We start from the raw sequence: 27232 nt of genomic DNA on the forward strand, positions 1-27232 counted from the left end.
CCCCCCCAAAAAAGTAGTGAATTCCCCGCAAATCTAACCCCAAACAAACCAAAGATACCCAACTCGCCGACCGCCCCCCCCCCCCCCCCCCCAAAAAAGTAGTGAATTCCCCGCAAATCTAACCCCAAACAAACCAAAGATACCCAACTCGCCGACCGAACCGCATCCACCACCACCGCCACCACCACCAGCCTACAAACTCCAGCGGGTGAAGGTCCGCGTGCGACCACAACCACAAAACACCATGTCCCTCCCCCAGCCCCATCCGCACCAACACCACCCGCCCCGCAACAAGAACAAGAAACCCTCCTCGCGTCGCTCGCCGCGGCGCAACGATCCCGCTCGGAGCTGCAGGCCCAGCTCACCCGGATGACGGCGGAGCTGGAGCGGCTTCGCAAGCGCCACGCCCAGGACGGGCGACGCCTCCAGGGGTTCGAGCAGGAGGTCGCGCATCTGCAGATGCGGTTGAAGGATCGGGATGAGGAGTTGCGGGGGAAGGCGAAGTTGTTGGAGGTATGGTTGCTGCACTCACCCTATTACTTGGTTGGTTTGTTTTTAGGACCAGGGGGGGGGGGGGGGTGGGATGTTGAGCCTTCAACCAACTGACTGACTGACTGACCTATGCGGGGGTGGTGGCTACAGGATTTCCAAGACGAGATGGCGTCGCTGAATCTCCAACTGAATATGGCCGAGGAGCGGTCTGCGCGGTTCCAGCAAGAAAACCAGGACCTGGTGGATCGCTGGATGGCCAAGGTCGGGCAGGAGGCGGATGCCATGAATGCGAATTCGAGGTTCTCGTAGATCTAGACGCCCCAGAGGTTATGGGGGAGGGACGCGGACATTACAGGGTGGGAGATTTCCTTATTTCACGCTGCCAGAAGAGTTTCTGCTTTGATCATTTCCCCCGTACCCAAGCATCGGGCTGGGCGGGATTTCTTTAGGATATGTGTCAGAGCTTTCTATGCACAATGATACCCATGAACTAGTTATTCACAGTAGCAGTTGGTCCAGAGAGACAGATCCAGGCTCACGCGCGATGGCCTAAATACCCAACCTGGACCAAGAGCGGAAAATGAAACTGACGATGGATGAAAAATAGCAAAGCGCTGGTTTAGTATAGATGCCGGTCCGAAGAGAAAAAAAAAAGGTGGTATCATGCCTGGAGCCCCGGAGTATTCCTCCCAAAATCGAACTCAGGGACACCAAGGAGGGATCTGGAAAAATGAAAACTATGTAGAAAAAAAAATGGACATATATATCACGTGTGTCCAGGGAGCCATCGATACAAGAAAAAAATCATCGCGGTCGTTACCCAAGAGTTGCCGTGACAATCATGCACCCGTTTGTTGCAGCTAGGCCAAGAACCATTCACCCTTGGCTTTCAACAAAGGCCTTCAGCTGGGAACTATCCTTCCTGGCGATGAAATATGTGCCGCCAACGTCGGTCCAGCTGACGCTATTGGACCAGTAATTTCGTTGTTTGACTGTGAGCAGGTTGATGGGCGAATTGAGGTTGCGGGCTTGAATCTTGTGGCCCGCCGGGACAAACGACTTAAGTGACACAATCTGACAGCCCTCCTTCATGTCCAGGAAATGGTTGATCAGCTCGTTGTTCAGCTGGGGGGTGAACGCCTGGTTATTGATCAGGACGACGTCCGCCCGCTTCAGAACATCGACGATGCTTTGCTGCTTCAAGAAGTCGCCGCGGATCAAGTGCGTTTTCCCGGGGGCAATGCCCCATAGCCGGCATCTCGCGCGGAACTCCGCTTGTTGGAGTTCCGCGAGCTCACAGGCATTCTGCATCATCTCACAGCCCCAACTTTCGCACCCTATCTCCAGCGCTGCCTGCAAAACCACATTGCCCACGCCAGAACCTAAATCCACAAAGACCTGGCCAGACTTCAAGCCCGTCTCCTTGAAGATGGTGCTAATAAATCGAGGAAGCAGCTCCCCATAAACGTTGTCCGTCCCGTTTTCATACTGCCGCAGTGATTCGACCCGAGGCGAGACGGTTCGCGAGTAGATCTGGTTCAAGATTCTCTCCACCAGCGGCAAATTGAGACGGCCCATCGAATCGAGTTTCTTGGCAATGCTCCCGTTGCGCCTCAATCGTGTAATAGCATGGTTATAGTCGGCCACCGTTTCCCGCAACTGCGCTTCGGACGATTGCGCCAGGGCTCGCCGGAGTCGGCGCTTGATCCCATTCGTCTCATCGTCAAACTCGCCCACCTCGTCTTCCGGGATGAAGTTCTGAGCCACAATCTCGATGACTTGAACGATATCGTCGATGGGTTTGAAATCGTCGTTGTCGCGGGGAACGACAAGTTTATACCTACAGGCCGGAAAAAATCATGTTAGGCCGACATTCAGACGAAACGCAAAACATGGGACGAAAAGCAGAAAATTCGAGGAAAGAACCTGATGGAAGTTCTCATACCTTTCCTTCGGAGAGTTACTCGGATACTGCAGGGAAATCTCTGGCAATGGCCTCGACGCTCCAAACGCCGGCTTGAAATTCCCTTCCTTCTGGGCCGAGGTGATCTCCGCCGCATGGATCATGGGCAGCCGTCTGGGACCACCACCACCACCACTGCTGCCGTTGTCCTCGACGAAAGCCTTCAGTGAGCGCACGCGCCGGTGAGGGTCCGGCTCCGCGCTGTCGCCCGTCCGGGCCCGTTTACGGACCTCGAAGGATGAAGTATCAGAGTCGCTGCTGGCGTCATCATCGCTGGAGAGGCGCAATTCGGGGGTTTGACGCTTGCGATTGCCTTGGATGGGGGTGCCATGCCGGCGCTTCGAGGATGAGGAAGGGAGATCGTTGCGATCCCTCGAGACGGACCGACTGCCAGACGCTTCTCGAGTTTTGAGCTGGACGGATGGCGTCCGCGGGGAGGGATTGTGTCCTGGCGTGTGCGAGGGAGAGCGGGAGGTAGGAGGAGCGGTTCGGGTCTGGACGACTTTGCGAATCTGAGGCTTCTTGGGCTGCAGTGAGAAGGCCCCTCCTTTTTGGAGGTGGTCGAAAAATCCCATGAGGGTTGGAGGGGCAGGAGGCGGGCGGGCGGGCGGGTCGCAGTCGCACTTTTTTGTATGAGAGCGGGAGAAGGTGATATGATGCAAGAAATACGGTGAACGGTGAATGCAAGTATTGACTATACAAGTGTAAAAGGGGGGGAGGGGGTAGTAAAAGACAACTTATGATACGAGGTACAACATATGTACGGGGGACTTTTCCCCAAAGCAAAAAGGACAAGAAGTAAAGAGTGTATGGTAGTGTAGTGTAAGTATGTAAATGATGCGAAGAATAGTATGCAGAATGTAAGGTTGCCGTACAAAACAAAGCGGGTTGACGGCGGGCGGCGGGCGGCGGGTGGGCAGCGAAGAGGGAGAGAGAGAAAGAGGAAGGGAATAAAAAAAAAAAAAACCCGCGGAGCCGATTAACTCCAGTAACTTAGGAGGAGGTGCTCGAAAATGATATCCAGAAGAGGTGGGCGGTGATGAGGAGGACCGGACCCGATCCTCGATGCTTCTTCCTTCTTCCTTCCCTCGAGTCCGCCAAGACACCGTCCGATGCCAGTTGCCGCCCGCCACTTCGGATCCGATCCTCTCAGCTGCACCCTTCCCTTAGCGTGAAAGAATATAGTAGTGAGATACGAGTCAGTCTAGTCTGCATCTCTGCATCTCTGCATCTCTATGGGTTTCTGTTTCACCTCACCTTAAAACAAACAAGACAAGGTGGGTGTGCTCTTTATCGACTACATATAGTGCAGTAAATACACACCTTCCCAGTAACACATGCAAAACAAATGCACAACAGTAGGTATCGTGAGATTTTGAGGGAGGGTATTTACAAGAATCCAGACTGCGAACAACCATCATTTTGTGCACCATTACACAATCCCTCGGCGCTTCTATTTCTGCTTCTTCTTCGCAACCCGCTTCTGCGCCCGGATATCCTTCTTCATACGGGAATCCACGATCTTGTACCGACCCTTGACACCCTTGGGACGACCCGAGATACCCCGGTTGGCACCCTTGGCCACCACCAGCTTCACTTGCGTCTTGGGCTTCTTCTTCGTGGCACGCGCCATCAGTTTCGCAATCGATTGCGCCTTGTCTCTCTCACTCAGAGCCTCGTCATCCGCCAACAAGGCGGACTTCTTGCGCAACTTCTCCAACCGCTGGGCAGCCTTGAACTTCTTCCGGCCCTTGGCCTCCATCACCTTCTTGATAGGGCGAGCGTTGATAGCACGCCACTTCTCCTTGATGGCGGCAGCTGCCGCCTTGGTGATGGGGCGGTTCGGGGCACTGTGCTTGCCCTCATCGTCAAGGAACCACTCCGGCAGACCGTCGACATCCCGAAAGGCGTAGCGGTTGAACCCGTCGTCAACCACGTCATTCTGTTTCTTTTCACCCGTAGCCATCTGTTGCGCCAGAGCCATGGCCTCTGCGGTGATGATATCGATGTCTAGTAGTGTACATGTTAGTCTTCATAGCCTTGACAGACAGTAGACATGAATCTGTAGACTTACCAAGCTGTCCATTGGCCTTCCGCGGGTCCTCGAGCTGAACAGGCTCCTCATCCTCGGAGTCTTCGGCCTTCTGCTTCGAGTTCTTGGCTTGCTTGGCCTTACGACGGTTGTCGACCTCAACAGCACTTTCCTCCTCAGAATCCTCCTCAGAGTCATCCTCTTCATCTTCTTCATCTTCCTCTTCATCATCGTCTTCTTCCTCCTCTTCCTCGTCTTCCACATCATCGATATCCTCGAGACCTTCGAACATGTCCTGGTCAAAGAATAGCGCGGCGTGGTTGGAAAGCGATCCAGACTTCGGTGCTTGCACGCCATTTACCGCAGCACTAGTCTCCTCCTCTTCTTCATCGTCGCTATCTCCCTTGTTCTCATCCGAGAAGCCATCCCATTCGTCAGCCTCGTAGCCCTTTCTAGCTTTCTTGGCCCGCAGCTTAGTGTCCTTATCCTCCTTGCGCTCCTGGTATCGCTCATACAAAGTGTCCAGTTCGCGCTCAAGGCGGTCGCCCTCTTCGTCGCTCTCCTCTATATCGGATTCGTCGTCACTGCCCTCGCTGTCGCTTTCGATCGTAGCCTCCTTGCCAGCTGCGATGACATCACGGGCATTATTCCGGTCGACAGGCTTGATGGAGAAGGTTGCATCGTCTCCGCCGGGTCCCAGCTGTTCCATACCGATGTCCATGGGCGTCGTCATGTGCATCTGCATACGGACAATTTCCTTGCGCTTCTTCTCGTTCTCCTTGCGTCTTTCCCTCTTCATCTTGGACGTTTCCTTCTCGCGGAGTCGGAGCAGTTCTTCCTGGATAGCCAGCTCCTCATCCATGGGGGCGATCTCCGCAACTTCTTCGGCCTCTTCGCCCTTCTGCTGCTGTCCCTTCTTCGTGACGAGGCCGAACTTCTCCCGGACCTTGAGACGCCATTTGAGCAAGTTCCGGAATTCCTTCTTACCCAGGACCTTCAAATCATCACAGCATTTGCGGATCTCGTCTGTGGTCTCCTCTAGTCGATCCAAGGTGGCGAGCGCGAGATCTCCACCGGGGGTCTGTGTGAAGCTGAGCTTGTTGTATGAACCGAGAATGGCGATCGGGTCGGTGGTGTTGATGAACTCCGAGACCGAGCATTCCTTGAACTGTGTGTAGTCGCCCTCTTCGTAACCTTCTCTCTTTCTCTTCTTCTTCTCCGGGTTGAAGACCTTGGCCTCGTTGTTGGGGGTCGGGTCCGCGAGCTCGGCGAAGACGTGCTTAGGGTCGAGGAACTTGGGGTCCAGGTGCTTGGGGGCCTTGTAGCCGCGGCAGACGACGAAGATTTCGGCCGACACATTTCGGGAAGAGGGGGGCTTCGTCGCCTCGACCGAGGTGAAGAGCTGCTTGAAGACCCACAGCAGGGGGTTGTAATCCTTCGACCGGAAAACCTTGGTCACGAATGTACCGCCCTCGGCCAAGAACTCGGTCGCCAGCTTCATGGACTGCAGCACTAGCTCGGACTGGGAGAAGGCATCCTGCGCCCACGCCGTACCGACGTTGGGGGCACCATCGTGAAGGACCGTATCCGCCTTCCAGTGCTTCAGGTGTTGTCTAAGGGTGGCGCGACACTTGTCGGTCGTGATGTCGGCTTGGAACGAGATCACACGGGGAATAGGCTTGATGGGAGCAAGATCGACACCGACGATGATACTCTGGGCGGGCATACATTCTGCAGCGACTTGACACCAACCCTATGGAGGAGAGAGTCAGATTCAACGGCCCAATAGAAACCGAATCGAAGATATTCCGTAGGTTGGTTACTTACACCGGGCGCCGCGCAAAGATCGATGAGGACCTTGCTCTTCTGCAAGAAACCATACTTCTTGTTGAGCTGGACCAACTTGAACGCAGATCTAGCTCTGTATCCCTTTTCCTTCGCAAGGCGATACCACTTATCCAAACGACCTTTACCGTGCTGGTTGTTGTCAGTCCAAATTGCTTCACTGGAGACGCGGTGGGATTCCACAATACCTTCTTTTGAATCGCCATTGTGATAAGCGGGTGGTCGAGAAAGTCTCGACGTCAAGACCCGGACTGGCGAAATAAAAAGAAAGAGTTGGTAAAGAGAGAGAAAGAAAGGGTTGGTTGGAGTAACTTGCTTTCTCTCTATGCACGGGAAAAAAAAGTTATCGGGCGGGCTTGAATGGATCGAGTCAGCCAGCCAGCTGAGCCAGGCCTTTCAAATGTTCTCCACAGTCCGCCCCGAAACTTACAGTACAATAAAAAATTTCCCCTTTCTGGTCTTTGGATGTGGCGGTGCGGGACTGAGCCACATGTGAGTTTGCTGTTTGCTGTTTGATGCGTTTGTCTCTGCTTCCGTGCCTGAGGACGCAACAAAGAGACGGTCAGCATGTGACGTGATATCACCGTACTGTAACTGATAGTATACGGAGTACGGAATACAGTACTTCCACTGACTGTTATTACGGAGGGAAGGAGGAGTTGCAGGCCAATCGCCCCTCGGCCTTGAGAACAACTCGACCCCCAACCAAATCACTTCTCATCCTCAACCTTCCCCCCTTCCAGCAGACATCACTTCTCGCTACTAGATTTACTAGTATTAGCCTGCTAGGTCTTTCATCTTCCATACTTACTTACAGTACGAAGGCCTCGTGCCCACCCTTTTCCAACAAGAAGGCTTCTTTATGCTTCGATCCCCACCCACCACCCCCTACCACTTAACCCGCAATATATCGATTTCATACACCCTCCCACCCCACGTCTTTGGTGATGCCACTGTTAAACTTCCATGCCATCCATGGGATCTCGTAAGAGAGTAAAGCCCAGCCCGCCAGGCGCGGATGCCCGTTCGACTACATCCTCGAATGACAGTGCGGTCTCCGGTTCCACAGCCAAACAACGTGCTCGTGCGCAAAAGAGAGGAAGCGGTGTGGTGAGTCTCGGATTTCCCCATAGCGTTGCCGGAACAACTATGGGGCCATGGCTGGTGTAGCTGATATCTGCCTCTCTCCTAGACACAGAGCTGGTACCCAACTGCATGGCCGGCCGTTTCAAGAGCATCTAAAGCCGCCCCGGTTACCGAGGTTGCCCGTGAGAGCATTTCCGCCGCCCAGAACATCTCCCCAACACCCCCGCGACTCACCTCCTCGTCAACTTCCCAACTGAGCGTGGCCCCCAGGCAGTCTCGCCATCCATCTCTCCAGTTGACTCGAAAGGATACTGCATCTAGCCGCTCCCTCCCCGCCAGCGCTACAACAACCATAGTCAATATAGCTTCAGATGGTACTGCGTCGACTCCGGCAGACGACGCCCGATCAGATCGTACTACAGTGGCAGCGAATCCAGTCGAGGAGGTTGCACCCAGTGACAGAGGCTCAGCTGTGGCGGAGGGTACGCGCAACGAACCGTCAAACACAGCCCCCACGACTGCTGTCGCGGGCGACAGTGCTGCAGGTGTAGACTCCGGTGTACAGTCTGGCTCCCAAGCAGGCGGATGGTTTTCGTGGCTCTATGGATCATCGACAGCTGATAGATCTGGCCCACAAGACCAAATGGCGAAGCCAGAGGAGCCACCATCGGAAACACCAGACAACAAAGAGGAAGAAAGGACGATAGAAGACCAAAATCCAACAGTAGCAGAAACAGAAGCAGACCAGGAGCAGTCCGCCGAAACATCTGAGGTCTCTGGGACAGCCCAGAAGCGGTCTTGGCTTCAGATGTGGTATGGCTCGTCCGCCTCAAAGACCCCGGAAAATACTCCCATCGAACCCTCCAGTGGAACCGACACACCCACATCTTCTGTCCCGCATGCAGCACCTGAACCGAGCCAAGAGCATGAGATGCAAGGGGAGGTAGATGGCCCAGTTAAACCACTAGATCCGAACACAAAGGCTTCCGGGTGGAGCTTCTGGTTTAGAGATGCTTCGAAGGATTCCGAACCCGGCAAGTCGCAAGATGCCCAGGTAGCCGAAGCCTCCATGACTCAAGAGCCATCGAAGAAGCCTGCCGTGGAACCTGAGCCTGAGAATGAGCCTAGGGTGGCGGTGGTGAAGAAAGGAAGCGTCAAAGCTAAGGCTTCTAAGAGTACTGCTAATCTACTTGACAAAGCTACCGCACGAGCCGAAGCAGATGTCAACGCTCCAAGCCAAGGGCCGTCTGAGACTGTAGCAACAAAACAACTCCAGAAGGTCCTACCGAACCAAGTGCTTCCGCGGTTCGAGGACACATTTGCCTTGGAAGAGAAGCCGGGCATACTCCAGACGATAGGGCGCTACTTGCATTATAACAAACAAGCCGACAACAAGCATGTTTACATGGTCCGGGATCCGCCGCATATCAAGAAGGCACTCGCCATAGGTGTACACGGGTATTTTCCGGCTCCTCTGATACGGAGTGTTCTCGGACAGCCAACCGGAACGTCGATCAGATTCTCAACAATGGCAGCTGAAGCCATACACAAGTGGGCAGAGGACTTTGGCTACAAATGCGACGTAGGCAAAATTGCCTTGGAAGGCGAGGGCCGTATAGCCGAGCGCGTGGAACTGTTATGGAAGCTGCTACTAAACTGGATGGAGGAGATCCGAACGGCGGACTTCATTCTGATTGCATGTCACAGCCAGGGCGTTCCGGTGGCAATCATGCTCGTTGCTAAGTTGATATCCTTTGGCTGCATCAATGCATCCCGTGTCGGTATATGCGCCATGGCGGGCGTCAATCTGGGCCCGTTCACCGACTACAGATCTCGATGGATTAGTGGTTCAGCGGGCGAGCTCTTCGAATTTGCCCTGCCCTACAGTCAGGTTTCGAGGGATTATGAAGCGGCATTGCGCACATGCTTAGATTTTGGGGTGCGAATATCGTACATTGGCAGCATTGACGATCAGTTGGTTTCCTTGGAGGTATGCAACCTTCTAACGCTGTTTGATGCTCCAGTTATTAACGAGTCTAATTACGCTTTAGTCCTCACTATTCACCCCTGTGACCCATCCGTATATCTACCGCGCAGCCTTTGTCGACGGCAGGGTCCACGCTCCGAGCTTGTATGCCACCACCCACTGACCCTCAATCACTTCAGCATACACTGACCACTCTCAGTCTTTCACACCTAGTCGGCTTCGTCCTGAAGCTTCGCAACCTCGGCATTGCAGACCACGGCCTCATCCGCGAACTCAGCTCCCCGTTAGCAGGAAGTCTCTACACCGGCGAAGGCCACTCCCGCCTCTACGACGACCCCGCAGTCTACCGGTACGTTCTGCACTCCCCCAAACAAACAACAAGCAACAAGTGAAATGCTGACCCTCGAGGAAAAACAGCCTCGCTATCCAATTCGCCCTCCAAACCACCGCCCTCCCGCTCACAACAACAGCCACCACCAAAACCCTCCTCAGCATCAAACGCACGCAACCCCCTTCCCCCGCCAACCCGTACATCCTCCCCTTCGCCATGCGCGGCCTCCTCGAGGAGGAGTACGTCCGCCGCGAGCTGACGGCCGAAACCATGGAACTGCTCCAACAGTTCGACGAATGGAAACCCTCCAGTAAGGTTCTGAAGGATGTGAAGTTCCGGTTGGAGGGGATCCGGTCGAAATTGTAGCCGCCCCGTAGCACAACATCATTTTTTTACGCTACGGGGGTTTTTTCTGCTGCTGTTTGAAAATAAGCGAGCGGGTTTTGTGAATATAGAAATATCTTGTTTTTAGCTTCAAGGAATCTATTATTTGAGTTTGAGTTGGAGATCCTTGTGGAATATATCCGGTTCTCGATCCTCGAGACTTGAGTCTTGGTTTGGAGTTGATTGTTTTGGTTTGGTTCGGGGTGTAAGGTATGAGGTATGAGGTATGAGGTATATGTATAGGGTTGTATGGATGGTAAGTAAGTAGTAGTATCATCTACGAACACTGGATATTGCAAAATCGCTGTGCACCGCATTTCCACGATAGTCAAACCAGCAACACATCTAGACGAAAATCCTAGAATTTGAGTTCATTAAATGCTTTCTCAACAGAAGATACAAGGTAAGATAAATAAATTGCTTGGATTGCTTGGATTGCTTGATTCAAAACCCAAAACCCATACACTAGGCCAGTCCACGCATATATCCGGACTCGTTTATAACGCCAGGGCATGCAGAATTCGTTTCCTTTGCTTTTTGAAGTTGAAGAGGGGGGGGGAGAGAGAGAAACGAAAAGAAAACTCTACAGAAGGTATGTAGATAAAGGGATCTCATTAGGTTTGAGGCGGGGGAGAAGGGTGTATGTATGTACGGGAGGAATTAGATAGGGGTTGTGTTGAAAGGAAAAGATTTGGACTCTCTCTTCATGCTTGAATAAACGCCGTGTGGTATGCACCTTCGATTTCATCTAGGAGTTTGTTAGCGCGAAGGCACGGTCGCCGGGCCCGGGGCGTTAAGTAGGGGTTATGCGTACCTCTCATGCCGTCCAGCGCCTCGAAAGCAATCGCGTAATTGGTCGCCGCGGCGATGATCCGTTCCAGTCCCTGTCGGATCTCCTCGATGAGTCGATCGGACGGGCTGCTGCCGCCGCCGCCGCCGCCGCCGTAGTCCGGTGGGGTCATTTGTTTCTCGACGCGGGCCTTGTAGAAGATCATCAGCATGGCGTAGCTGCCTTGCATGAGACAGCATGCGAACGACGGCATAGTGCGGGGAAGTTGGCTCGGTAGCAGCTGCTGGAGGCCCGGTGGGGATGGTTGGTGATCGTCCGAGAGCAGCGGCTGCGGGATCGGGAGACAGTGGAACATCTGCGAGATCAGGAGAGAGGCCCGGAGACAGATTTTGGCCGAGTGTTGGCTGCTGTATGGGAACTCGTTGGTGAATGAGTACTGAGGTGGTAAGGAGGAGAAATCTGACGAGGTGGAGGATGCGGAGGAAGGGGTATAGTCGGATGAGGACTGCTGGAACATGTCGAGACTGCTGCAGGCGCAACCAACCCGGGTGATGCTGTCTTGGGTCGCTGGGCTTTCGATGGTCTCAATTGGTATGGAGTTTGTGGTGGTGGTGGTGGTGGCTGCGGTTAGATCGCAGTGCTTCTTGATGAAAATGGGTATATCTGAGAATGCTCTGAAGCGGTGGATCTTGATTTGTGCGCTACAATGTTGGTTAGCACGGGCGTGAAATCTCGATGTGCGAGGTTTGACCCTCACCTTGACAGCTTGATGCGCGAGATCGCGCGTATACTTTGAGCTGTTATGGACTCCAAATCTCCTCGACAAGACATGGTCTGCGGAACTATGGGGAGTAAGTTTGACTGTGCTAATGCGGAGCTGGCCCATGAATCGAGTTGTTGCATTCTTTCAAAGATGTACTGCATGTTCGTTCTGCTTGAGACGCATTTGTTGAGGTCGACGACGAATTGGGTTGCCGATACGAGCACCTGCTGAGCCTGAATCAAGACGGACCAGCCCTGCAAAAAGCGTCAGAGATCGAAGTGCTACCAAGAAATTGGGTTGACTCACATCGGGGTCGGCAGCGAAGCGTGGATATGGCGTGACAAATTGGGGATCGTTGGCGACGATGGAGAGCGGCTGAGAACCCGCGTGTTAGCCACTTCCTCGAAGGACATGCATAACTCTTCAGTGAACTTACCGTGGCGCTAACAATGGAACCTTGGAGGACACAATAGTACTACTGAGAGTCAGACACCAATGCCATAGAACCAGAGTACGAACTTCTCACCGTCATCCACCAAGCTCTTCTCCGAGCTTCAGAAAACTCATCGTAATCGTCGCTGAGTGAATGCAGAGACATATCCAAAGCTATAGACAAGGCTTGACCGGCACGATACCGCATTTTCAACAGGTTTCCCCGTTGAGTGTACTCGTAGACTGAAAGGACCAAAAGTGCTAGAATGCTCTCAAGCTCCACGGGCGCTTGAGGATGGAAAGCAGCTCGGTCAATAAGAGGTCGGTCGTTGGACAGCGCCAGTGCAGGATCAGTGGTCGAGGCTTGCAGCTCGCAGTCGGTCTCGATATTTAGATTCGCCATTTGCGCAAACATCTGAGCGTATGTTCGGCGGCGGACCACAGAGGCGGGGCTAGACGATTCAATATCGTTCGGATGCGGCACTAAGGCTAATATAGCTGAAATTGCACAGCTGAGAGGGGATCGAGGCCGGTAAGGTATCACAGGTTCTTCTGAAGGGGACTCTGTGAATGAACCAACGCCGTCCAAAGGTCGATCCGGAACGCGAGGAGCGAATCTCGGCGGAAGTATAGGAAAATAATTATGAACAAACTCGTAGTAAGCATTCAAGCTGTTTTCGAAGTCAGAGGACGTAATAAGCTCGCTTCAAATGATGGTTACTCACATCTCTATTTCACTGCCATAAGTTCTGACCAAAGACTGCGAGGGGACATTCGATGGCGAAGGGGTCGGTTCCATCTGTACTGGGATACTGTTCTCGCCATTAGGGACGAACAGATCTGTGAACATCGAGTGCACATCCGAAGGGAAGTCCAAGCTTCTGAGTCCCGCCCCCGGAATTGACAATACGTCAATCTGGCCGAACATTTCCGGCGCTGAATCGTCGTTAGCTGGGAGGAACTGGCAATCTTGGGTCAGCTTGCTTACAATCATCATTGAACCCAGAGGACGGCGGGGTGATCATGGCGCTCTGCTCATCATCTTGCTGAACAGCCTCGTCTGAAGGAATCGAGGGCTTCTTCTTTTTCCGAGGACCTCCTCGTTTACTGGGTAGGTAGGAGCACTTTCGCTTTTTGCTAAGACACTTTGCCACCACGATCAAATCAGCATATACTTTGGCGAGACGCTGCGGATGTCTAGGGAGCCATCATGGAAGGCTGAAGTAACAGAGCAAGGCACAATGTGTCTCCTTGAGATGAAGGCTATGGCCTGGAAAACTGCGAATTGTGGAGGGGAGAATACATACGTTTGTACAGGGGTCTTGACCATCGCATCTCGTTCTGGAAGCACGACTGAGATAGACAATCAATCAGTCGCAATGAACGGCAAGACGAGAAGATTCCAAGTCGCTTGCAACAACAACCAAGCTCAGTGCTTGCACAAAGTTCCAGGTGGATGCGACGCCACTTACCACGCAAGACACGCTACTTTGACTGGAGGCTTTGCAAATTTCTTGCGGACAACCGCGGGCTTGGAAGCTCTAGGCTGTGTAACTGCCGTAACTCCATCATCTTGGTACGGCTGCTGGGAATCGTCCAGGGCCATTTTGGGTGTGAACTGGAGACACACAGCTGCAGCGGGTAGTATGAGTAAATGGTAGGAAGATCATGCAACGGCCGCAGGGCGTGCTACCATCACCCACGATCTAAATAGAGGTTTTCCCGGAGCGCATAACTCGAGGACTACTGGGGAGAATGAGACGGGAAACACGCAGAAATAACCATCCAGGAGCTTTCCGGGGTAGCCAACCGCATCGGGGGGGAGGTTGGGTGGGTAAATCGACAGATCCTAAGAGTGGTCTGATATACTCGTACACAGTAGCATTATCGGGCGAACTGGGCTGTAGTTTGGTTTGGTTTGGACTGGTGAGTGAATGAGCGGCGGCGGGCTTACTCATCCTCGAGGTCCATAGATTCAAATCCCGAAGCGTGGGTGTTTCGGGATTTGCTTCCATTGACAGACGATCCTCCAAGAGTGGCGTGCAGCAAGTGCGTGGATTAGTCAAATAGTCAATTTGCACAAGGCGAAAAAAGTATTGTTGCTTTTCCCCAATTTGTGCATTGTTAGCATAACTCGGAGAATTGAAGCACGATTTGTGGTTCTTTCACTGATTTGGTGTAAAATTGGTGAATTGAAGTGCTTTTCTTTTTCTTTTTTCCAATATTTCTTTCATTTGATCGATCGACCGACGGCAATTTAAGTTGGACTAAGCTCCTTCCTGTTCCGGTAAGCTGCATTGACCGTCTGGAATGACCAGTCTGATGTCACGTGAGAATCTGTTGTCTTGCACATTAAATCCGATCATTATTGCGGGTCGGGTCGAGGCTCTGGAATGCAATGAAGTCTCTGGGCATTCTCGCAAAGCCGATGGCATGAACCAGCATCTGCCAGAAAAGAGGCGATTGCTTGTTGACTGCCGGCCAACCTGCAATCCGATCGCAGCCGGTCTCCGCGAAAATCCCGAGGATTAACCTTTGCCGAATGGGGTGGTGGATCTAGACTGGGTCGATCGACACTGGGCAGGATATCTAAACAAAAGTACTGCAGCACAAGGGCCTTATCAATCACAGAAGCTGCAAAGTCCCGCCGGCCGTCGCCACCATCCTAGGAGGTGTGGTACATGTAAAGTGTCCGGTACGGTAGGTCCAGGCGTTGACTATCGAGTCTTAGAGTTAGGCGGTTAGGTCTGAACGAATTTTTTAACCAAAATTTATTGCACTATATAGCCAGGGCTGCAACCAGATATTACTGGTCTAATGCAAGCTCCCCTATAGATCAGTTTCAGGACGGCGGCAGCGAATGTATTCTTATCCCTGATATCCGCTTTACGGAGAACCAAACGCTGTCAGGGACCCGCACGGGGAGCTTGTGCCCTTTTAGCTGCTGGTCGATCAACCACATCCCCACCACAAACTCCTCGCGGGTCAAAAGTCCATTCTTCTGATGATCAACCAGGTCCCAGATCTGCTCTAAGACATGCGATGGAAGCTCGCTGCGAGACCAGATGTCGCGGACCACAAGGTTGACTACCATCTCGGACGCGTCGGGGGGCAATGAGCCGGGTGGGACTTGCGACGGCAAAGGCACAAGCAATCCTTTGTTTGCCGCCCAGACTCCTTCGTACTTCTTCCGGTCTTTTTCACTGACCTCACTCCGCCAACGCTTTCGGTCACCTTCATGATGTTTGTGGGGGTGCTTGCGTATTATGTGTTTATGCTGGCGATACCCCTCGTCTTCATCCGAGCTGCTGGGATGTCGAAGCGTCTGCCGTAGCACAGTAGAAGGACTGGACGATTGCGGGTGATCATGTTTCTTGGTGTGGCCCAGATGCACGATTGAACGTGACCGGGGCCGACGCCGGGGTGGTGGAGGTGGGGCGTTTTTCTTCTCCTGTGAAGCTCGGGTGGATGCTAATGAGGATGCTACAATTGCATCTGACAGTACTCCTTCAGAGGTACTATCAAGTAGGCTCGGAGTACTGTTGGTCACTGATTTCGCATACATAGACGCCGAGGCTGGACTGGAGGGTCGCGGTCGGCCATCACTACTGCTCAGAAGAGCTCGATGACCTCCCAAGTCTATTCTCGATGATGATGGTGCTTCGCTCGGTCGCGGGGGTAATGATGGTGGGTTTTCGTCGGGCCTGATAGGATCTCCCGAAGGGAGTGCTGGATGCAATCGGGGAAGGTTCTTCGGTTTCTCCGATGCCGGATTGACATTGATGCTAGTAGGATGCAGGCAAGGTTTTCGAGGCACTGGTGGTGGTCGAGACTTTGCTGCAGCCAGCTGCGTAAAGTCCGATAGAGCAGAACCCGGCCTGACAGGTTTCCGCTCGATTTGCTTGTCTCCGAGTCGAGGGACCTGCTCGTCTTTTAAGATCTTCTCAAATGAGGCCTTGCTCGCAGCTGTGGCCCACACAGGCTTCGGTGCTAGGAGCTGTGGTTTTTCGCGCTCTCCGCCAGGCCTTATTGGAAGGTCAACACTGGCGCTGCTGCTGCTGCGTGGAGTAGGAGCTGGTTTCTTGCTAGGCGTGGATCTCCCCGCCGCAAGCTGGGCGGCGATCTGCTGCGGGGTACGTGGTCTTAGGCTCCCTATGTCCCCCGGTAATTTGAGGGGAGCGTCCCTGGAGCCGTCAGGTTGTCCGTATGCACTGAACTTGCCAATCTTGTCCTTGACTGAACCAATCTCGGGTGGCTCTGGAGATTGGTTGCTGCGAAGAGAGGCTAACTCAGAGGCATAAGAGTTCATGTTGAACGATCCCTTTTGGGCACCAGATTGGTGACTGGCAAGAGGGGGGCGTCTGTTTGCAGACCTTGTTGCATTAAAAGCTGCTGTCGCTCCTTGAAGAGCTGTCACCGTGCTGCTTGCGCTGCTCACTTGGCTGGGGGACACATGGGGAGACAGCCGGCGGTCCAGAGCGGGTGTCGAACTCGCCATTCATGTCTAGGCAGGAATGCCCGTTCCAAGGTTTCGCGCGGGTGGGGGGGGGGAGAGAGAGTCAGGACCAGAAGAAGTACTGCCGCTGCCCGTTCCTTTCGAGTTGGTTTAGGTTGGTAGGATCCTTCCTCACGACAACGTCATTCGAGCAATGGAGAGAGGTGAATAGTACGGAGTAGATCGATTGATAGAGGTAGGGGGGTGATTGTAGTAGGGCGCTAGACTCAGACTGGAAAGCCTCTTCCATCTCAGGCTTAGGGGAGTTTGGCTGTAACTAGCCTTGCTGAGCTAATCCAAGACAGCGTCCGTGCGTCGCCCAGCCCAGGGCAAAATAATCAATGCGCTTCGCAGTCAGGAGCAGCAAGGTCATTCTGACTTAGAGTTATATCCAACCTTGAACTATGTACAGCACTCCTAAACAGTGTGATGCTAGTGCTGTTCACGGTGAGCTATAGTGGATTCGGATTTAAGCTCTGTTCAATAGCTATCTGTCCAGGATCTGAGGGTTCTTGTTCAAAGTACACTTTTAATCTCCAATACGGCTAGCAACATCAAGGATTGACTTGGCAAAACTGGAGCAGTATAGAGTAGTTATTGCTCATTCGTATATTTACACCGTAGTCGTTCTACGCAGGATTTACTACTCTTGGTCTGACTTTGCAATGGCTATGTGCTATACACATGATGATGTGTGTCGCAAGAAGGACACCTCCTAACAACAGTCAAGTCTCTGCACTCTCTCTCGGCTATTTGCGAATACCCGTCGAAACAACTGACTGAGGAATATTGAAGCCTTCCACACCACATACTGTTCTGCATCATACGTTCCATTGACAAAGACTGACAGTGGGGAAGAGCTTCACGACAATTGCAGCACCCAATCTGACCACATACTTATCGCAAGTTACAAGTTACACTGTGGTACACTGGGTGCTCCAGCATCTGGGGCACATGCGGATATTTAACCGACGACTGGCGGAAAAATCGACCGAACCGAGGCCCCAAAGATGCAAGACTAATCCGACTGCGCCAATGCGAGCATGCGAGCATGCGGAGGCTGGGGCGACTCGTGGGCCCCGGAGACCCCAAAAAGCGCCGCTAAACGGTTAGGCTCGATTTAGGACCGTTCATTTCCCCGCTTCCTCAAAAGGCTGCAAAGGATGAGACGACGTGACTTGGTCCGGGGCAGCGGCAGTCCCTGAACTTCCCTGCTGCACTCCTATTGTTCGATCATCACTTTCCCCCGCCAGCTCTTTGCTTCTTTTTCTCTTCTCTTTTTTTGTTTTTCCCATTTCTCGTCATTTTTCGTGGGGTATTATCTCCTCCGATCAGATGCGACCAGGGTGTTACCACATGGCACAATGGGTTTAGTTTGCTGTTTGTCTGGTGATGATCCTCGCTTCTCAACTCCGTAACCTGTCTACATCGCCAATTTATCTGTTGCCATGCATGACTTGCTCGGATCGTGTTTGAATCAAAACTCGTCTATGCGACGCCATGTCCTCGGTGAAGAGCGACGCTGGGCAAGGTGCGCTGGATTCTCGTTTCGAACCTGATATGATTGAGTCCACTAATTGAGCTCTGGCTCTGCAGAAGCTCTGACCCACCATGAATCTGAGGAGGCAGCAGCAAAGGATGAAGGTGACTCCTACGATCAAGAAATGCAACAGGGCTCCACAGCGAGCCTGACGAAGTGCTCAATATGCCAGAGTACCTTTCGACGACCGGAGCATTTAAAGCGCCATTTCCGCAGTCATACGAAAGAGAAGCCATTCGAGTGCGCGCAGTGTGGCCGCCATTTCTCGAGAACGTATGTTTCTTGCCGTCTTATCTTGCATTCTTAGATGCTCTCTTATTCTCATTCGTCGCCTTCGTCTTCAGCGGGGACTAACACGGGCCTTGGTTAGAGATACATTGCACCGGCATGAGCTCAGCCACCACAACGCTGGAATTGAAGGTGGAAAGGATCGCACCCATCGTATCACAGTTAAGACATTCCGGGCGTGCTTTAAATGCGCACTTGCACGAGTGCGATGCAGCGGCGGGACGCCATGTGCGCGCTGCGAGAACCGATCTCTCGAATGTTTGTACCCAACTGAGAGACGTTCGAAAGCTAAAGCTCGAAAAGAAGCAGCGCAGTCAGGCTTGGTCCCAGACGAGGAGTTCAACGGGCAGTCTTCTTTTGCTATAACATCGACATCGGCTGAAGGTTCTGCTGCACGTTCCCCGCACAGCGGGGACACGTCCCTTGAAAAGCCTCTCCATTACCAAATGACACAGTTCCAGCTTCAATTGCCAGGGCCCGGCCTCCTCAACAGGGATGACCAATCGCCGTCCGTAGACCCGGTTGCTTCACATCAAGACGAGGCTCCAGAGAAATTATTGAACGGCTCTCATAACAACGGGCAAGAGGTCAATGCGATCGAACAGTCAACTCGGCCCAACTTGATCTTTTCCAGGGGGAAATCTGATATGACCCAAGTCACGACGCGTGGACCTACCGGCGACAGTTCCGACCAAGCAAGATCACGCAGGTCTTTATCTGCTATCCAGGGCATACAGTTATTGAATCAGACAACCGAGCCCATGAGCTCAGCGAGCGTCCCACATCCAGTTTCAGCCAGTCATGGCAATGACGCGAGCATGCCAACAATAGCACAGCAGGGAGAGCTCGGATCATCAGGGCCATTCTTGGACACGATGAACTCAGCTGTTCCTGCGATTAACTGGCTTCCTGGGGAGGGGCCCTATGATACATTCATCGAACGCACTCCTACAGCGAACCACGCGGGACATGAAGCCCGTGATGGGTTCATGAACTATGCAACATGGTATCCGCCGGTGATCCATCCGACTAATGGAAGTCAGGAAAATATTTTCAAATCTCCGTTAGGACACACTTCACTAATCAGTGACGAGAACAGCCCTAACAACTCGGGTCGCTCAATGTTCTCCAGCGCCACGAAACGACCGACAGACCTATCAGAGGACACAGCTCAACCTCGACTGTCAAAATCCAGACGGCACCAAGATGTCTGGTCAGATTTCTCCGCAATTTCCCCTGATGGCTTCAGTTCTCGTGGCAGAGAAAATGTGCCCCGTCAATTTATGTTCCCTATAATCGAAGACACCGCCATGCACGATATCGAAATTGGTCCAAGTCTTCTGATTGGGATATCCACCTACGAGAAGATTCACAAAGCTTTCGTTCAGCTGTGTTGCGCCGAGAGTGTCCTTTTCTCGCGATTCGAGTCCGAGTCTTTGCCAAGTGCAACTGTACTTTCCGAATTTGTCCACCTGTACTTTCACCATTTCCAACCCGTCTATCCTATGTTTCACCTTCCTACATTTAGTACAAACACATGTCACTGGATAGTGACTTTGGCGTTGGCGGCAATAGGTAGCCACTATGCTCGGCTCCACGATTCAGATGAATGTGTTTCTGCGCTCCATGAGCTTCTTCGTCGAGCTATCATGGTTGAGGTGAGGATTTCGTGCTCTTACGTTCTGGATGCAACTAATCAGAGATTAATAGAAGGAAAAATCCTACCAAGACCAGGCACCACTCTGGCTTATCCAAGCAAACCTTCTCAATTGCATTGGATTGCTTTATAACAGTGATGAAAGGGCTAGAGTCTCTGCGCTCGATCGGTTCGGTGATTTGACCAGTCAGTTGAATCGCACCAAGCTCTTGAAATCTTCCCGACAATTGAAATCAGTATCGCATGACAAGTCACCAGAGCAGAACTGGCTGGTCTGGATTGAGGACGAGGTCAGACGACGGACGGCCTACTTAGTATGGGTATAATGCCTAGACAGTATCAACATGCCTGGAACTTGCTAACAGGTGCCATAGCTTGTGGACTGTACTATAGCTTATCACTTCGATCGACAGCCATTCTTTTCGCTTGAGGACGCGAAAGCGGCGCTTCCTGCTCACGAGAGTCTCTGGCAAGCAGAGTCAGCTCATACCTGGCAAGGAATTTTTGAACAGAGTCCAGGTACAACAGCCATTTGTGCAGTACGATCTCAGTGTCTAACATGTCTTAGGCCAACCCGAGCTTTCCCTATACGATGCAGTATTGATTATGTACATTGAAAAGAGACTAGTACCCGATCTTGGGGAGTTGGGCCATATCCTGCTGATTCATGCTCTCTACCAACGCATGTGGGAAGTCGGCGATTACTTTCGCCGACCATTGTCGTTCTGGAACCCGACCGCTAAGAAACAGTCTCGGCAAACAGCGATCCCTTCGGGCTCTGTCTGGCTTCCCGGGATTCCCTCGTACTCGAAATGGCGCAACAGTGCATGCGACTCCCTGGACATACTCCACTGGGCCGCCAACAGCACGGTCGCTACAGCGGCGGATCTCCGCAACCCAACGATCCAGCATCTTCACTCGGCTCGGATCGTTCTACTTGCACCCTTCCGTGAAATTCGATCGCTAGCCCACTCGCTCGTGACGGAAAAGGTTCGCTGGAGCGAGCGTCAACAGAGCCTGGAATGGCACTACATACTACGATGGGTCAAACATGACCAATACAAGGCCCGTCTCACGATCATCCATGCCGGTGCAACCCTGCTCCATGCGCGGGGCAACACCAGCCATGCGTTCCACGAGCCGGTCGCTGTGTTCCTGGCGACACTGGTGCTGTGGGCGTATGGCTCATGCTGTGCTCAACTAGCCGACCGGGGACGACCTGCTACCGGCAAGAATACTGTTATACACCTCGACCAGCCTTGTGATGACGAGCTGGTCCAGATCTTTGTGAGGGAAGGACAAGCCATCCAGGGAGTCCTGACGGGGGTGGGTGATATCTGCGCGCCGCAGGGTCCTGCTGGTGTTCTGCGGGCCGGTAGCGAGACGTTTGTCGACCTGATGTCATGGGGCATATCCCGGAAACTTAAGTCTATCCTATCCAGACTGGCCGATCTAGTCTCGCAAGTGTGAGCTATACCATTGTGCATTGGTGTGCATGGCCACCAAAGCTGCATTTATACACATACACATACAAACGCAAACCTACATATGCACATTTCACTTCGCATAGTGATAGATAAACTCAATAGATGATGTAGGATGAGTAACAGAGAATAAATACAACTACACAATCTACGCAAGCAATGACCTCCAGCACAGTGAGTTCGAAGTCATTCACAATCCGCAGTTTAGGCAGTGATGTCACGTCACATGCTGTGGTGTTATCTTATCGGGAGCTGCCGCCTAAAAATGCAGGCCGGGGGTTTTATCTACTACGTACAGCCCACACCCTCACCGTTGCTTCTTTCTTGCTTGATTCCGAACATGCTTCTTTGGTATCAGACATCCCTCACCTTCAGCGCAGTGCAGCCGACTGCAACATTTGCAAGATGGATTCCGATGAGAATATGGAGGTAGAAGGCAGCAGCAGCACGCTCAATCCACCGGCGGGGACGGAGCATGCGCATGAAGACATGGATCTAGATGAGAAGTGAGTTCAAGAAATTGAATCAAAAACAACATCAGCCCCCAACCAGTTCACTCTGTCTGTTCTTCACAATCCGCTGCTTATTCTGCTCCATCGCCTCAAAGCCCCTCCTTCCCCAGGCTTCAGACACTAACCACGAGACTCAAAACAAACAAGTTACCCCAACCGCCCGCACAACCACTCCCCGACACCTCCATTCCACACCCTCTTCGAAACCCTATTCAACCCCCTCAGCGCCATCAAGAGACAACCCACCTCCACCACCACCGCCCAACGCGCCCCCGCCGCCCGCCGCAAACTCGGCCCGCACGGGCAAGGCGCCTCCTCCACCAGCCTGAACCCCGCCGAGCGGCGCCGCGACGTGATCGAGCGCTTCATCTCCCACTGGCGCCAGACCGTCGGCGACGACATCTACCCGGCCTTCCGGCTGATCCTGCCGGACAAGGACCGCGACCGGGCCATGTACGGCCTGAAGGAGAAGGCCATCGGCAAGATGCTGGTCAAGATCTTGAAAATCGACAAGAACTCGGAGGACGCGGTGGGCCTGCTGAACTGGAAGCTGCCGGGGTACGGGACCGAGGCGCGCGGGGGGTTCCTGGCGGGCGACTTCGCGCGGCGGTGCTACGACGTCGTCTCCAAGCGGCCGATGCGCACGGAGGTCGGCAGCATGTCGATTGCGGAGGTGAATGAGCGGCTGGACCGGCTGTCGGCCGCCGGGCGCGAGGGCGAGCAGATCGCGATTCTAGGGGAGTTCTATCGGCGGATGAATCCTGAGGAGCTGCTGTGGTTGATCCGCATTATTCTCCGGCAGATGAAGGTGGGCGCGTCGGAGCGGACGTTGTTCGATGTCTGGCATCCCGACGCCGAGGGCCTGTATTCGATCTCGAGTAGTTTGCGGCGCGTGTGTTGGGAGTTGCATGATCCCAATGTCCGGTTGGAGGATGAGCGCAGGGGCATTGCGCTGATGCAGTGCTTTCAGCCGCAGTTGGCGCAGTTTCAGGTGCAGAGCTTGGAGAAGATGGTTGCGAAGATGCGCGGGTTTGTGGGGGATAAGGATGAGGAGAAGGGCGAGTTCTGGATTGAGGAGAAGTTGGATGGCGAGCGCATGCAGTTGCATATGGGCCCGGATGGGGAGGTGGATGGCGGCAGACGGTTTCGGTTCTGGTCGCGCAAGGCCAAGGATTATACCTATCTTTATGGGAGTGGGCTGTTCGACGAGAACGGCGCGCTGACGAGGCACCTGGCGGATGCGTTTGCCGACGGGGTCGAGAGCGTGATCCTGGACGGCGAGATGATCGCCTGGAACCCCGAGCAGGATGCCCCGGAACCGTTTGGGACCCTCAAGTCGGCGGCCATCGCCGAGCAGCGCAACCCCTTCGCCAATGGCTCGCGGCCGCTGTTCCGGATCTTTGATATCCTGTATCTGAATGGCCATGACCTGACGCGTTACACGCTGCGGGACCGCAGGAATGCGCTGCAGAAGAGCATCAGGGACGTCCATCGCCGGTTCGAGGTTCATCCTTACGAAGAGGCCACCAGCACCGCGGAGGTCGAGGCCTCGCTGCGTCGGGTTGTCGCCGAAGCCTCGGAGGGCCTGGTGTTGAAGAACCCGCGCTCCCCGTACCGGCTGAACGAGCGCCATGACGACTGGATGAAGGTGAAGCCGGAGTACATGACCGAGTTCGGGGAGTCGCTGGACCTCGTCGTCATCGGGGGCTACTACGGCAGCGGCCATCGCGGCGGCGCCCTCTCCAGCTTCCTGTGCGGACTGCGGGTGGACGACTCGGCGGCGACGGCCGCGTCGTCGTCACAGCGCCATGTCGCCGAGCCGTCCAAATGCTACTCGTTCTGCAAGGTCGGGGGTGGGTTTACCGCGGCGGACTACGCGAACATCCGCCACCACACGGACGGCAAGTGGAAGGAGTGGAACCCGAAGAAGCCGCCCCTGGCGTACATCGAGCTGGCGGGCGCGGGCAACGCGCAGCACGAGCGGCCGGATATGTGGATCAAGCCCGAGGACTCGGTGGTGCTCTGTGTCAAGGCCGCCTCGGTCTCGGTCAGCGATCAGTTCCGCATGGGCCTGACGCTGCGCTTCCCGCGGTTCAAGCGGCTGCGCGGCGACAAGGACTGGACGAGTGCGCTGTCGGTGCAGGAGTTCCTGGACCTCAAGTCCAACGTGGAGCAGGAGCAGAAGGAGAAGGCGTTCAACGTGGAGAACTTCCGCAAGAAGCGCCAGAAGAAGTCCACCAAGAAACCCTTGGCGATTGCCGGGTATGATGCGAGGGCGGAGGTCGAGTCGGCCGGTCCGTCGGGGCATATCTTTGACGGGCTGAACTTTTGTATGTTTCGTCCCGGACGAGTCCTAGTGCGAGTTCGTCTGCATTACTGACGCCGATGTTTAGTTGTCATGACCGACTCCACCACCCCAGTCAAGAAGACCAAGGCGGAATTGGAACAGCTGGTGAAGAGCAATGGCGGCAAGTTCTATCAGACGAATACGGCAGCTCCTGATATGATCTGCGTGGCGGACAGAAGTAAGCTTTTTTTTCTTCAAGCAAAATTCAGATCGACTGACAGGAACAGGAACGGTCAAGGCGGCTTCGTTGCAGAAAACGGGCGAGGTGGATATCATTCGCCCGTCCTGGATCCTGGACTGTATTCGACAGAGTGAGATTGACGCCGGTCTTGCGGATCTACTTCTTCCTACGGAGCCAAGGTAAGTTTTCTTTTGTGGTTGGAAGGCCAGTGGCTGATGTAGTAGGCATATGTTCTATACTACACCCGAGAAGGAGGCGGAGGTGGCTGCGAGCGTGGACCGCTTCAACGACAGCTATGCACGGAACATCACGCTGGAGGAGCTGAGCGAGGTAGCTACACCTGATGTCTACTTCCCTTTTTCATCTCCACTGACTATGTCCGTAGATATTGAAGAAGATGGAGACGGATGCCACTCCCCGCAACTCCAAAGCCCGCGACAAACTCAAGGAACATCTCTACGACAAGATCAACTCCGGATGGCCACTCCCCTGCGGCTGGCTTTTCGACGGGCTGGTGTTTTACTTCCCCCAGTTGGCACACCAACGCACCACGAGGGATGTTGACCGGGACCATAGCCCCGACGATGACTTCGGGGAGATGGACGACCTCCAATCCCACCACCCCCTCCAGCTGACTAGAAACACGGCGCGGTTCGCAGGGGCTCGAGTGGTCGACACCGCCCAGGACCCGGCCATCACCCATGTCATCCTTCAGCCGACGGGTCTGCCGGTGGCTGAGTATAGGTCTTTACGAGAGCCGTGGGCGGCGGCGCAGCGGATCCCCCATTTCGTGACTACGGGGTGGGTGGAGGAGAGCTGGCGGCAGCAGACGCTTTTGGACGAGGAGCGTGAGTCTCCCTCGTCCCCCCCTGGTCTTTGCTTTGCTTTGAAATCAGAAAACAAAGGCATGGGCTGATTGCTGGCAGAATTCCAACCCCCTAAGCAGGGCAAGGGAAATTGAAAGGAAAGACAGGCGTAACGTCGGGTAGACGCGCATCGCGCAGGATGATGTCTCACCTTCTTGGAGTTTCACGGCGTAGGCTGGTTGGTTTGGGGCCGCGCTGATATATCAAGCATTCAGCATTGGTTCGTTCTTTAGGGCAGGGGGCGGGGGTTTAGTGTTATTAGGTGGTTACGAGGTGTACGGGATGTGCTCAGGGATGGATGGGATGGGGCGCTTATCTCTGCGTTTCGCTCTCTGAGTCACGGTGCCTCTTTTCTTGGTATGTGAGCTTGCTAAGGTATTAATGTTTATATAGCTGGTTGGTTGGTTGGTTGGTGGGGGGTTTTGCATTGCAGATCTGTGTATATCGGTGTATACAAGCCTGGAGCACCAATGATCGCCCGCGGGGTTGGGGAAAGGCTTATCTCTGACCAGTCCGGTGCTGCGCAGGGACAGATGTTACACCGATTCTGGATGACAGCTGGGCTGCGGGCAGCTGGGTTAATGCTATTGATTTATTGATGTATCCTTTGCGGAAACTTTGGAGGTATGGAGCATACCTCAGCACTGCGGTAGCAACCATGCTGATCGACGTGCTGAATGGATGAATAGGCCACCAGACAACAGCATTACCACCTACACTACACACCACCAGGCCCAGGCCGGGTTTACAGTCTCCTTCCCAATCCAACCATTCATAAAGTGAAGTGATATCTATTCATCCGAAACAGGCAACCAAATTGCCTTGCAGGTGAACCACACGCCCATGCTTAAGTTATCTCCGATTGGCCAGAGATAAGCACCCCCCGATCACAAGAACAAGCACAAGCACAACAAGATCATGAAGTGAACCTCAACTTAACCTACCCTACAGCCTTGAACCCAGATAGATACCCTCCATCTTCTGGATGCAGAGATATAAAGGGTATGAGATTTTGAAAATTACACTGTTCGGTCTGACAGCTGGGTTTGGGAGCTCCACCTCACTTGACTTAACTTACCACAGATCCATCGCATGTACTGAGAAGGAGAGAAAGGGAGGCAAAAGATGACGGTATCATCATCTTGACGATCGGAAGTTTTGCTGTGTGATTTGCTGGTCAATTACTGGGTAGCTGGCGTGGTAAGTTAGCTACTAGCAGCTAGCTGGGAGCTGAGCTCTGGGGGAGGCGGTTTTGCCACCCCCGGAATCCGGTGTCGTCATTCACCTGTCTGGCTTCATGGGTTGGGTTGGGATGCAGTGGGTGGTATGTCATTTCGGACCTTGGGTCAAATTAACTTGAGGTGGTTCCAGGTTCGAATTCTATCAGCTCTCGTAGAAAATACATGTATGCACTCTCGTGTTATAGTTGGTTGGATAGTGGGTAAAGGTAGGAAATGCGTAGATATGTCATTCATGGTAAGTTAGTATAACTACGGAGTACGGATCGACCACGTGCGGTATCCTTAGTCCAGCTAATATAACATGCCATAGAACATACGTAGCGTTATCCTTGACCTCCTCCTATCCCCGTGTTGATGTCCTCTCACAGTACGGATACTCCGTAACTACTCCGTAGGCGACAGAATCCATGATCCAATGGTGTCTCACCTAACTTTACCTATCCAGGGCATGTATCCTACCTACCATCCCCCGGGTCTCAGCGTCTCAGCTCTCTCTTATCACTGGCATCCTTATCC

General features: G+C 53.5%; 10 protein-coding genes across 10 annotated transcripts in view; 4 read left to right on the forward strand and 6 right to left on the reverse strand.

Moving 5' to 3' along the window:
* Positions 1-1096, forward strand: part of BO72DRAFT_445650 (ATG16 family protein) — a 1549-nt gene extending 453 nt beyond the window's left edge. Inside the window, exons 2-3 of the mRNA XM_040944106.1 lie at positions 140-513; positions 643-1096. Coding sequence (XP_040803836.1) covers positions 140-513; positions 643-801 — 533 coding nt within the window. The 3' untranslated portion in view covers positions 802-1096. The remainder of the gene's footprint in view (positions 1-139; positions 514-642) is intronic.
* On the reverse strand, positions 877-3454 carry dot1 (histone methyltransferase DOT1). The gene is made up of 2 exons (XM_040944107.1): positions 2438-3454; positions 877-2332 (listed from the first exon to the last, which is right to left on the reverse strand). Exons 1-2 carry the CDS (start codon positions 3028-3030, stop codon positions 1369-1371), a joined length of 1557 nt encoding a protein of 518 aa, XP_040803837.1. The 5' UTR covers positions 3031-3454; the 3' UTR covers positions 877-1368.
* Positions 3455-3740: 286 nt separating this feature from the next.
* spb1 (rRNA methyltransferase spb1) lies at positions 3741-6726 on the reverse strand. Its single transcript, XM_040942106.1, has 4 exons — positions 6521-6726; positions 6315-6464; positions 4530-6240; positions 3741-4465 (listed from the first exon to the last, which is right to left on the reverse strand). Exons 1-4 carry the CDS (start codon positions 6536-6538, stop codon positions 3909-3911), a joined length of 2436 nt encoding a protein of 811 aa, XP_040803838.1. The 5' UTR covers positions 6539-6726; the 3' UTR covers positions 3741-3908.
* A 1090-nt stretch (positions 6727-7816) lies between these two features.
* On the forward strand, positions 7817-9848 carry BO72DRAFT_22214 (uncharacterized protein). The gene is made up of 3 exons (XM_040939778.1): positions 7817-9408; positions 9470-9549; positions 9605-9848. The coding sequence occupies exons 1-3, from the start codon at positions 8062-8064 to the stop codon at positions 9795-9797; spliced, it is 1620 nt and encodes a 539-aa protein (XP_040803839.1). The 5' UTR covers positions 7817-8061; the 3' UTR covers positions 9798-9848.
* An 881-nt stretch (positions 9849-10729) lies between these two features.
* Positions 10730-13411, reverse strand: BO72DRAFT_22300 (uncharacterized protein). Its single transcript, XM_040939783.1, has 7 exons — positions 13094-13411; positions 12831-13041; positions 12200-12776; positions 12110-12148; positions 11980-12048; positions 11668-11927; positions 10730-11611 (listed from the first exon to the last, which is right to left on the reverse strand). The coding sequence occupies exons 1-7, from the start codon at positions 13128-13130 to the stop codon at positions 10825-10827; spliced, it is 1980 nt and encodes a 659-aa protein (XP_040803840.1). The 5' UTR covers positions 13131-13411; the 3' UTR covers positions 10730-10824.
* On the reverse strand, positions 13164-13717 carry BO72DRAFT_445654 (uncharacterized protein). Its single transcript, XM_040944108.1, has 3 exons — positions 13578-13717; positions 13413-13515; positions 13164-13250 (listed from the first exon to the last, which is right to left on the reverse strand). Exons 1-2 carry the CDS (start codon positions 13709-13711, stop codon positions 13476-13478), a joined length of 174 nt encoding a protein of 57 aa, XP_040803841.1. The 5' UTR covers positions 13712-13717; the 3' UTR covers positions 13164-13250; positions 13413-13475.
* Positions 13718-14947: 1230 nt separating this feature from the next.
* On the reverse strand, positions 14948-16414 carry irs4 (the record flags this gene model as incomplete). The annotated part of the gene is made up of 1 exon (XM_040948402.1): positions 14948-16414. The coding sequence occupies one exon, from the start codon at positions 16412-16414 to the stop codon at positions 14948-14950; it is 1467 nt and encodes a 488-aa protein (XP_040803842.1).
* A 790-nt stretch (positions 16415-17204) lies between these two features.
* Positions 17205-17506, reverse strand: BO72DRAFT_22380 (uncharacterized protein). Its single transcript, XM_040939791.1, has one exon. The coding sequence runs from the start codon at positions 17432-17434 to the stop codon at positions 17270-17272; it is 165 nt and encodes a 54-aa protein (XP_040803843.1). The 5' UTR covers positions 17435-17506; the 3' UTR covers positions 17205-17269.
* Positions 17507-17772: 266 nt separating this feature from the next.
* Positions 17773-21651, forward strand: BO72DRAFT_398809 (putative C2H2 transcription factor). The gene is made up of 6 exons (XM_040942107.1): positions 17773-18131; positions 18197-18413; positions 18511-20086; positions 20139-20405; positions 20460-20604; positions 20654-21651. The coding sequence occupies exons 1-6, from the start codon at positions 18101-18103 to the stop codon at positions 21553-21555; spliced, it is 3138 nt and encodes a 1045-aa protein (XP_040803844.1). The 5' UTR covers positions 17773-18100; the 3' UTR covers positions 21556-21651.
* A 220-nt stretch (positions 21652-21871) lies between these two features.
* On the forward strand, positions 21872-26036 carry BO72DRAFT_445657 (DNA ligase (ATP) DNL4). The gene is made up of 7 exons (XM_040944109.1): positions 21872-22075; positions 22229-24411; positions 24475-24606; positions 24656-24788; positions 24834-24939; positions 24995-25457; positions 25536-26036. Exons 1-7 carry the CDS (start codon positions 22059-22061, stop codon positions 25568-25570), a joined length of 3069 nt encoding a protein of 1022 aa, XP_040803845.1. The 5' UTR covers positions 21872-22058; the 3' UTR covers positions 25571-26036.
* Positions 26037-27232: the final 1196 nt, after the last annotated feature.

This window comes from Aspergillus fijiensis (genome assembly GCF_003184825.1).
Source record: "Aspergillus fijiensis CBS 313.89 unplaced genomic scaffold BO72scaffold_11, whole genome shotgun sequence".
NCBI lineage: Eukaryota > Fungi > Ascomycota > Eurotiomycetes > Eurotiales > Aspergillaceae > Aspergillus > Aspergillus fijiensis.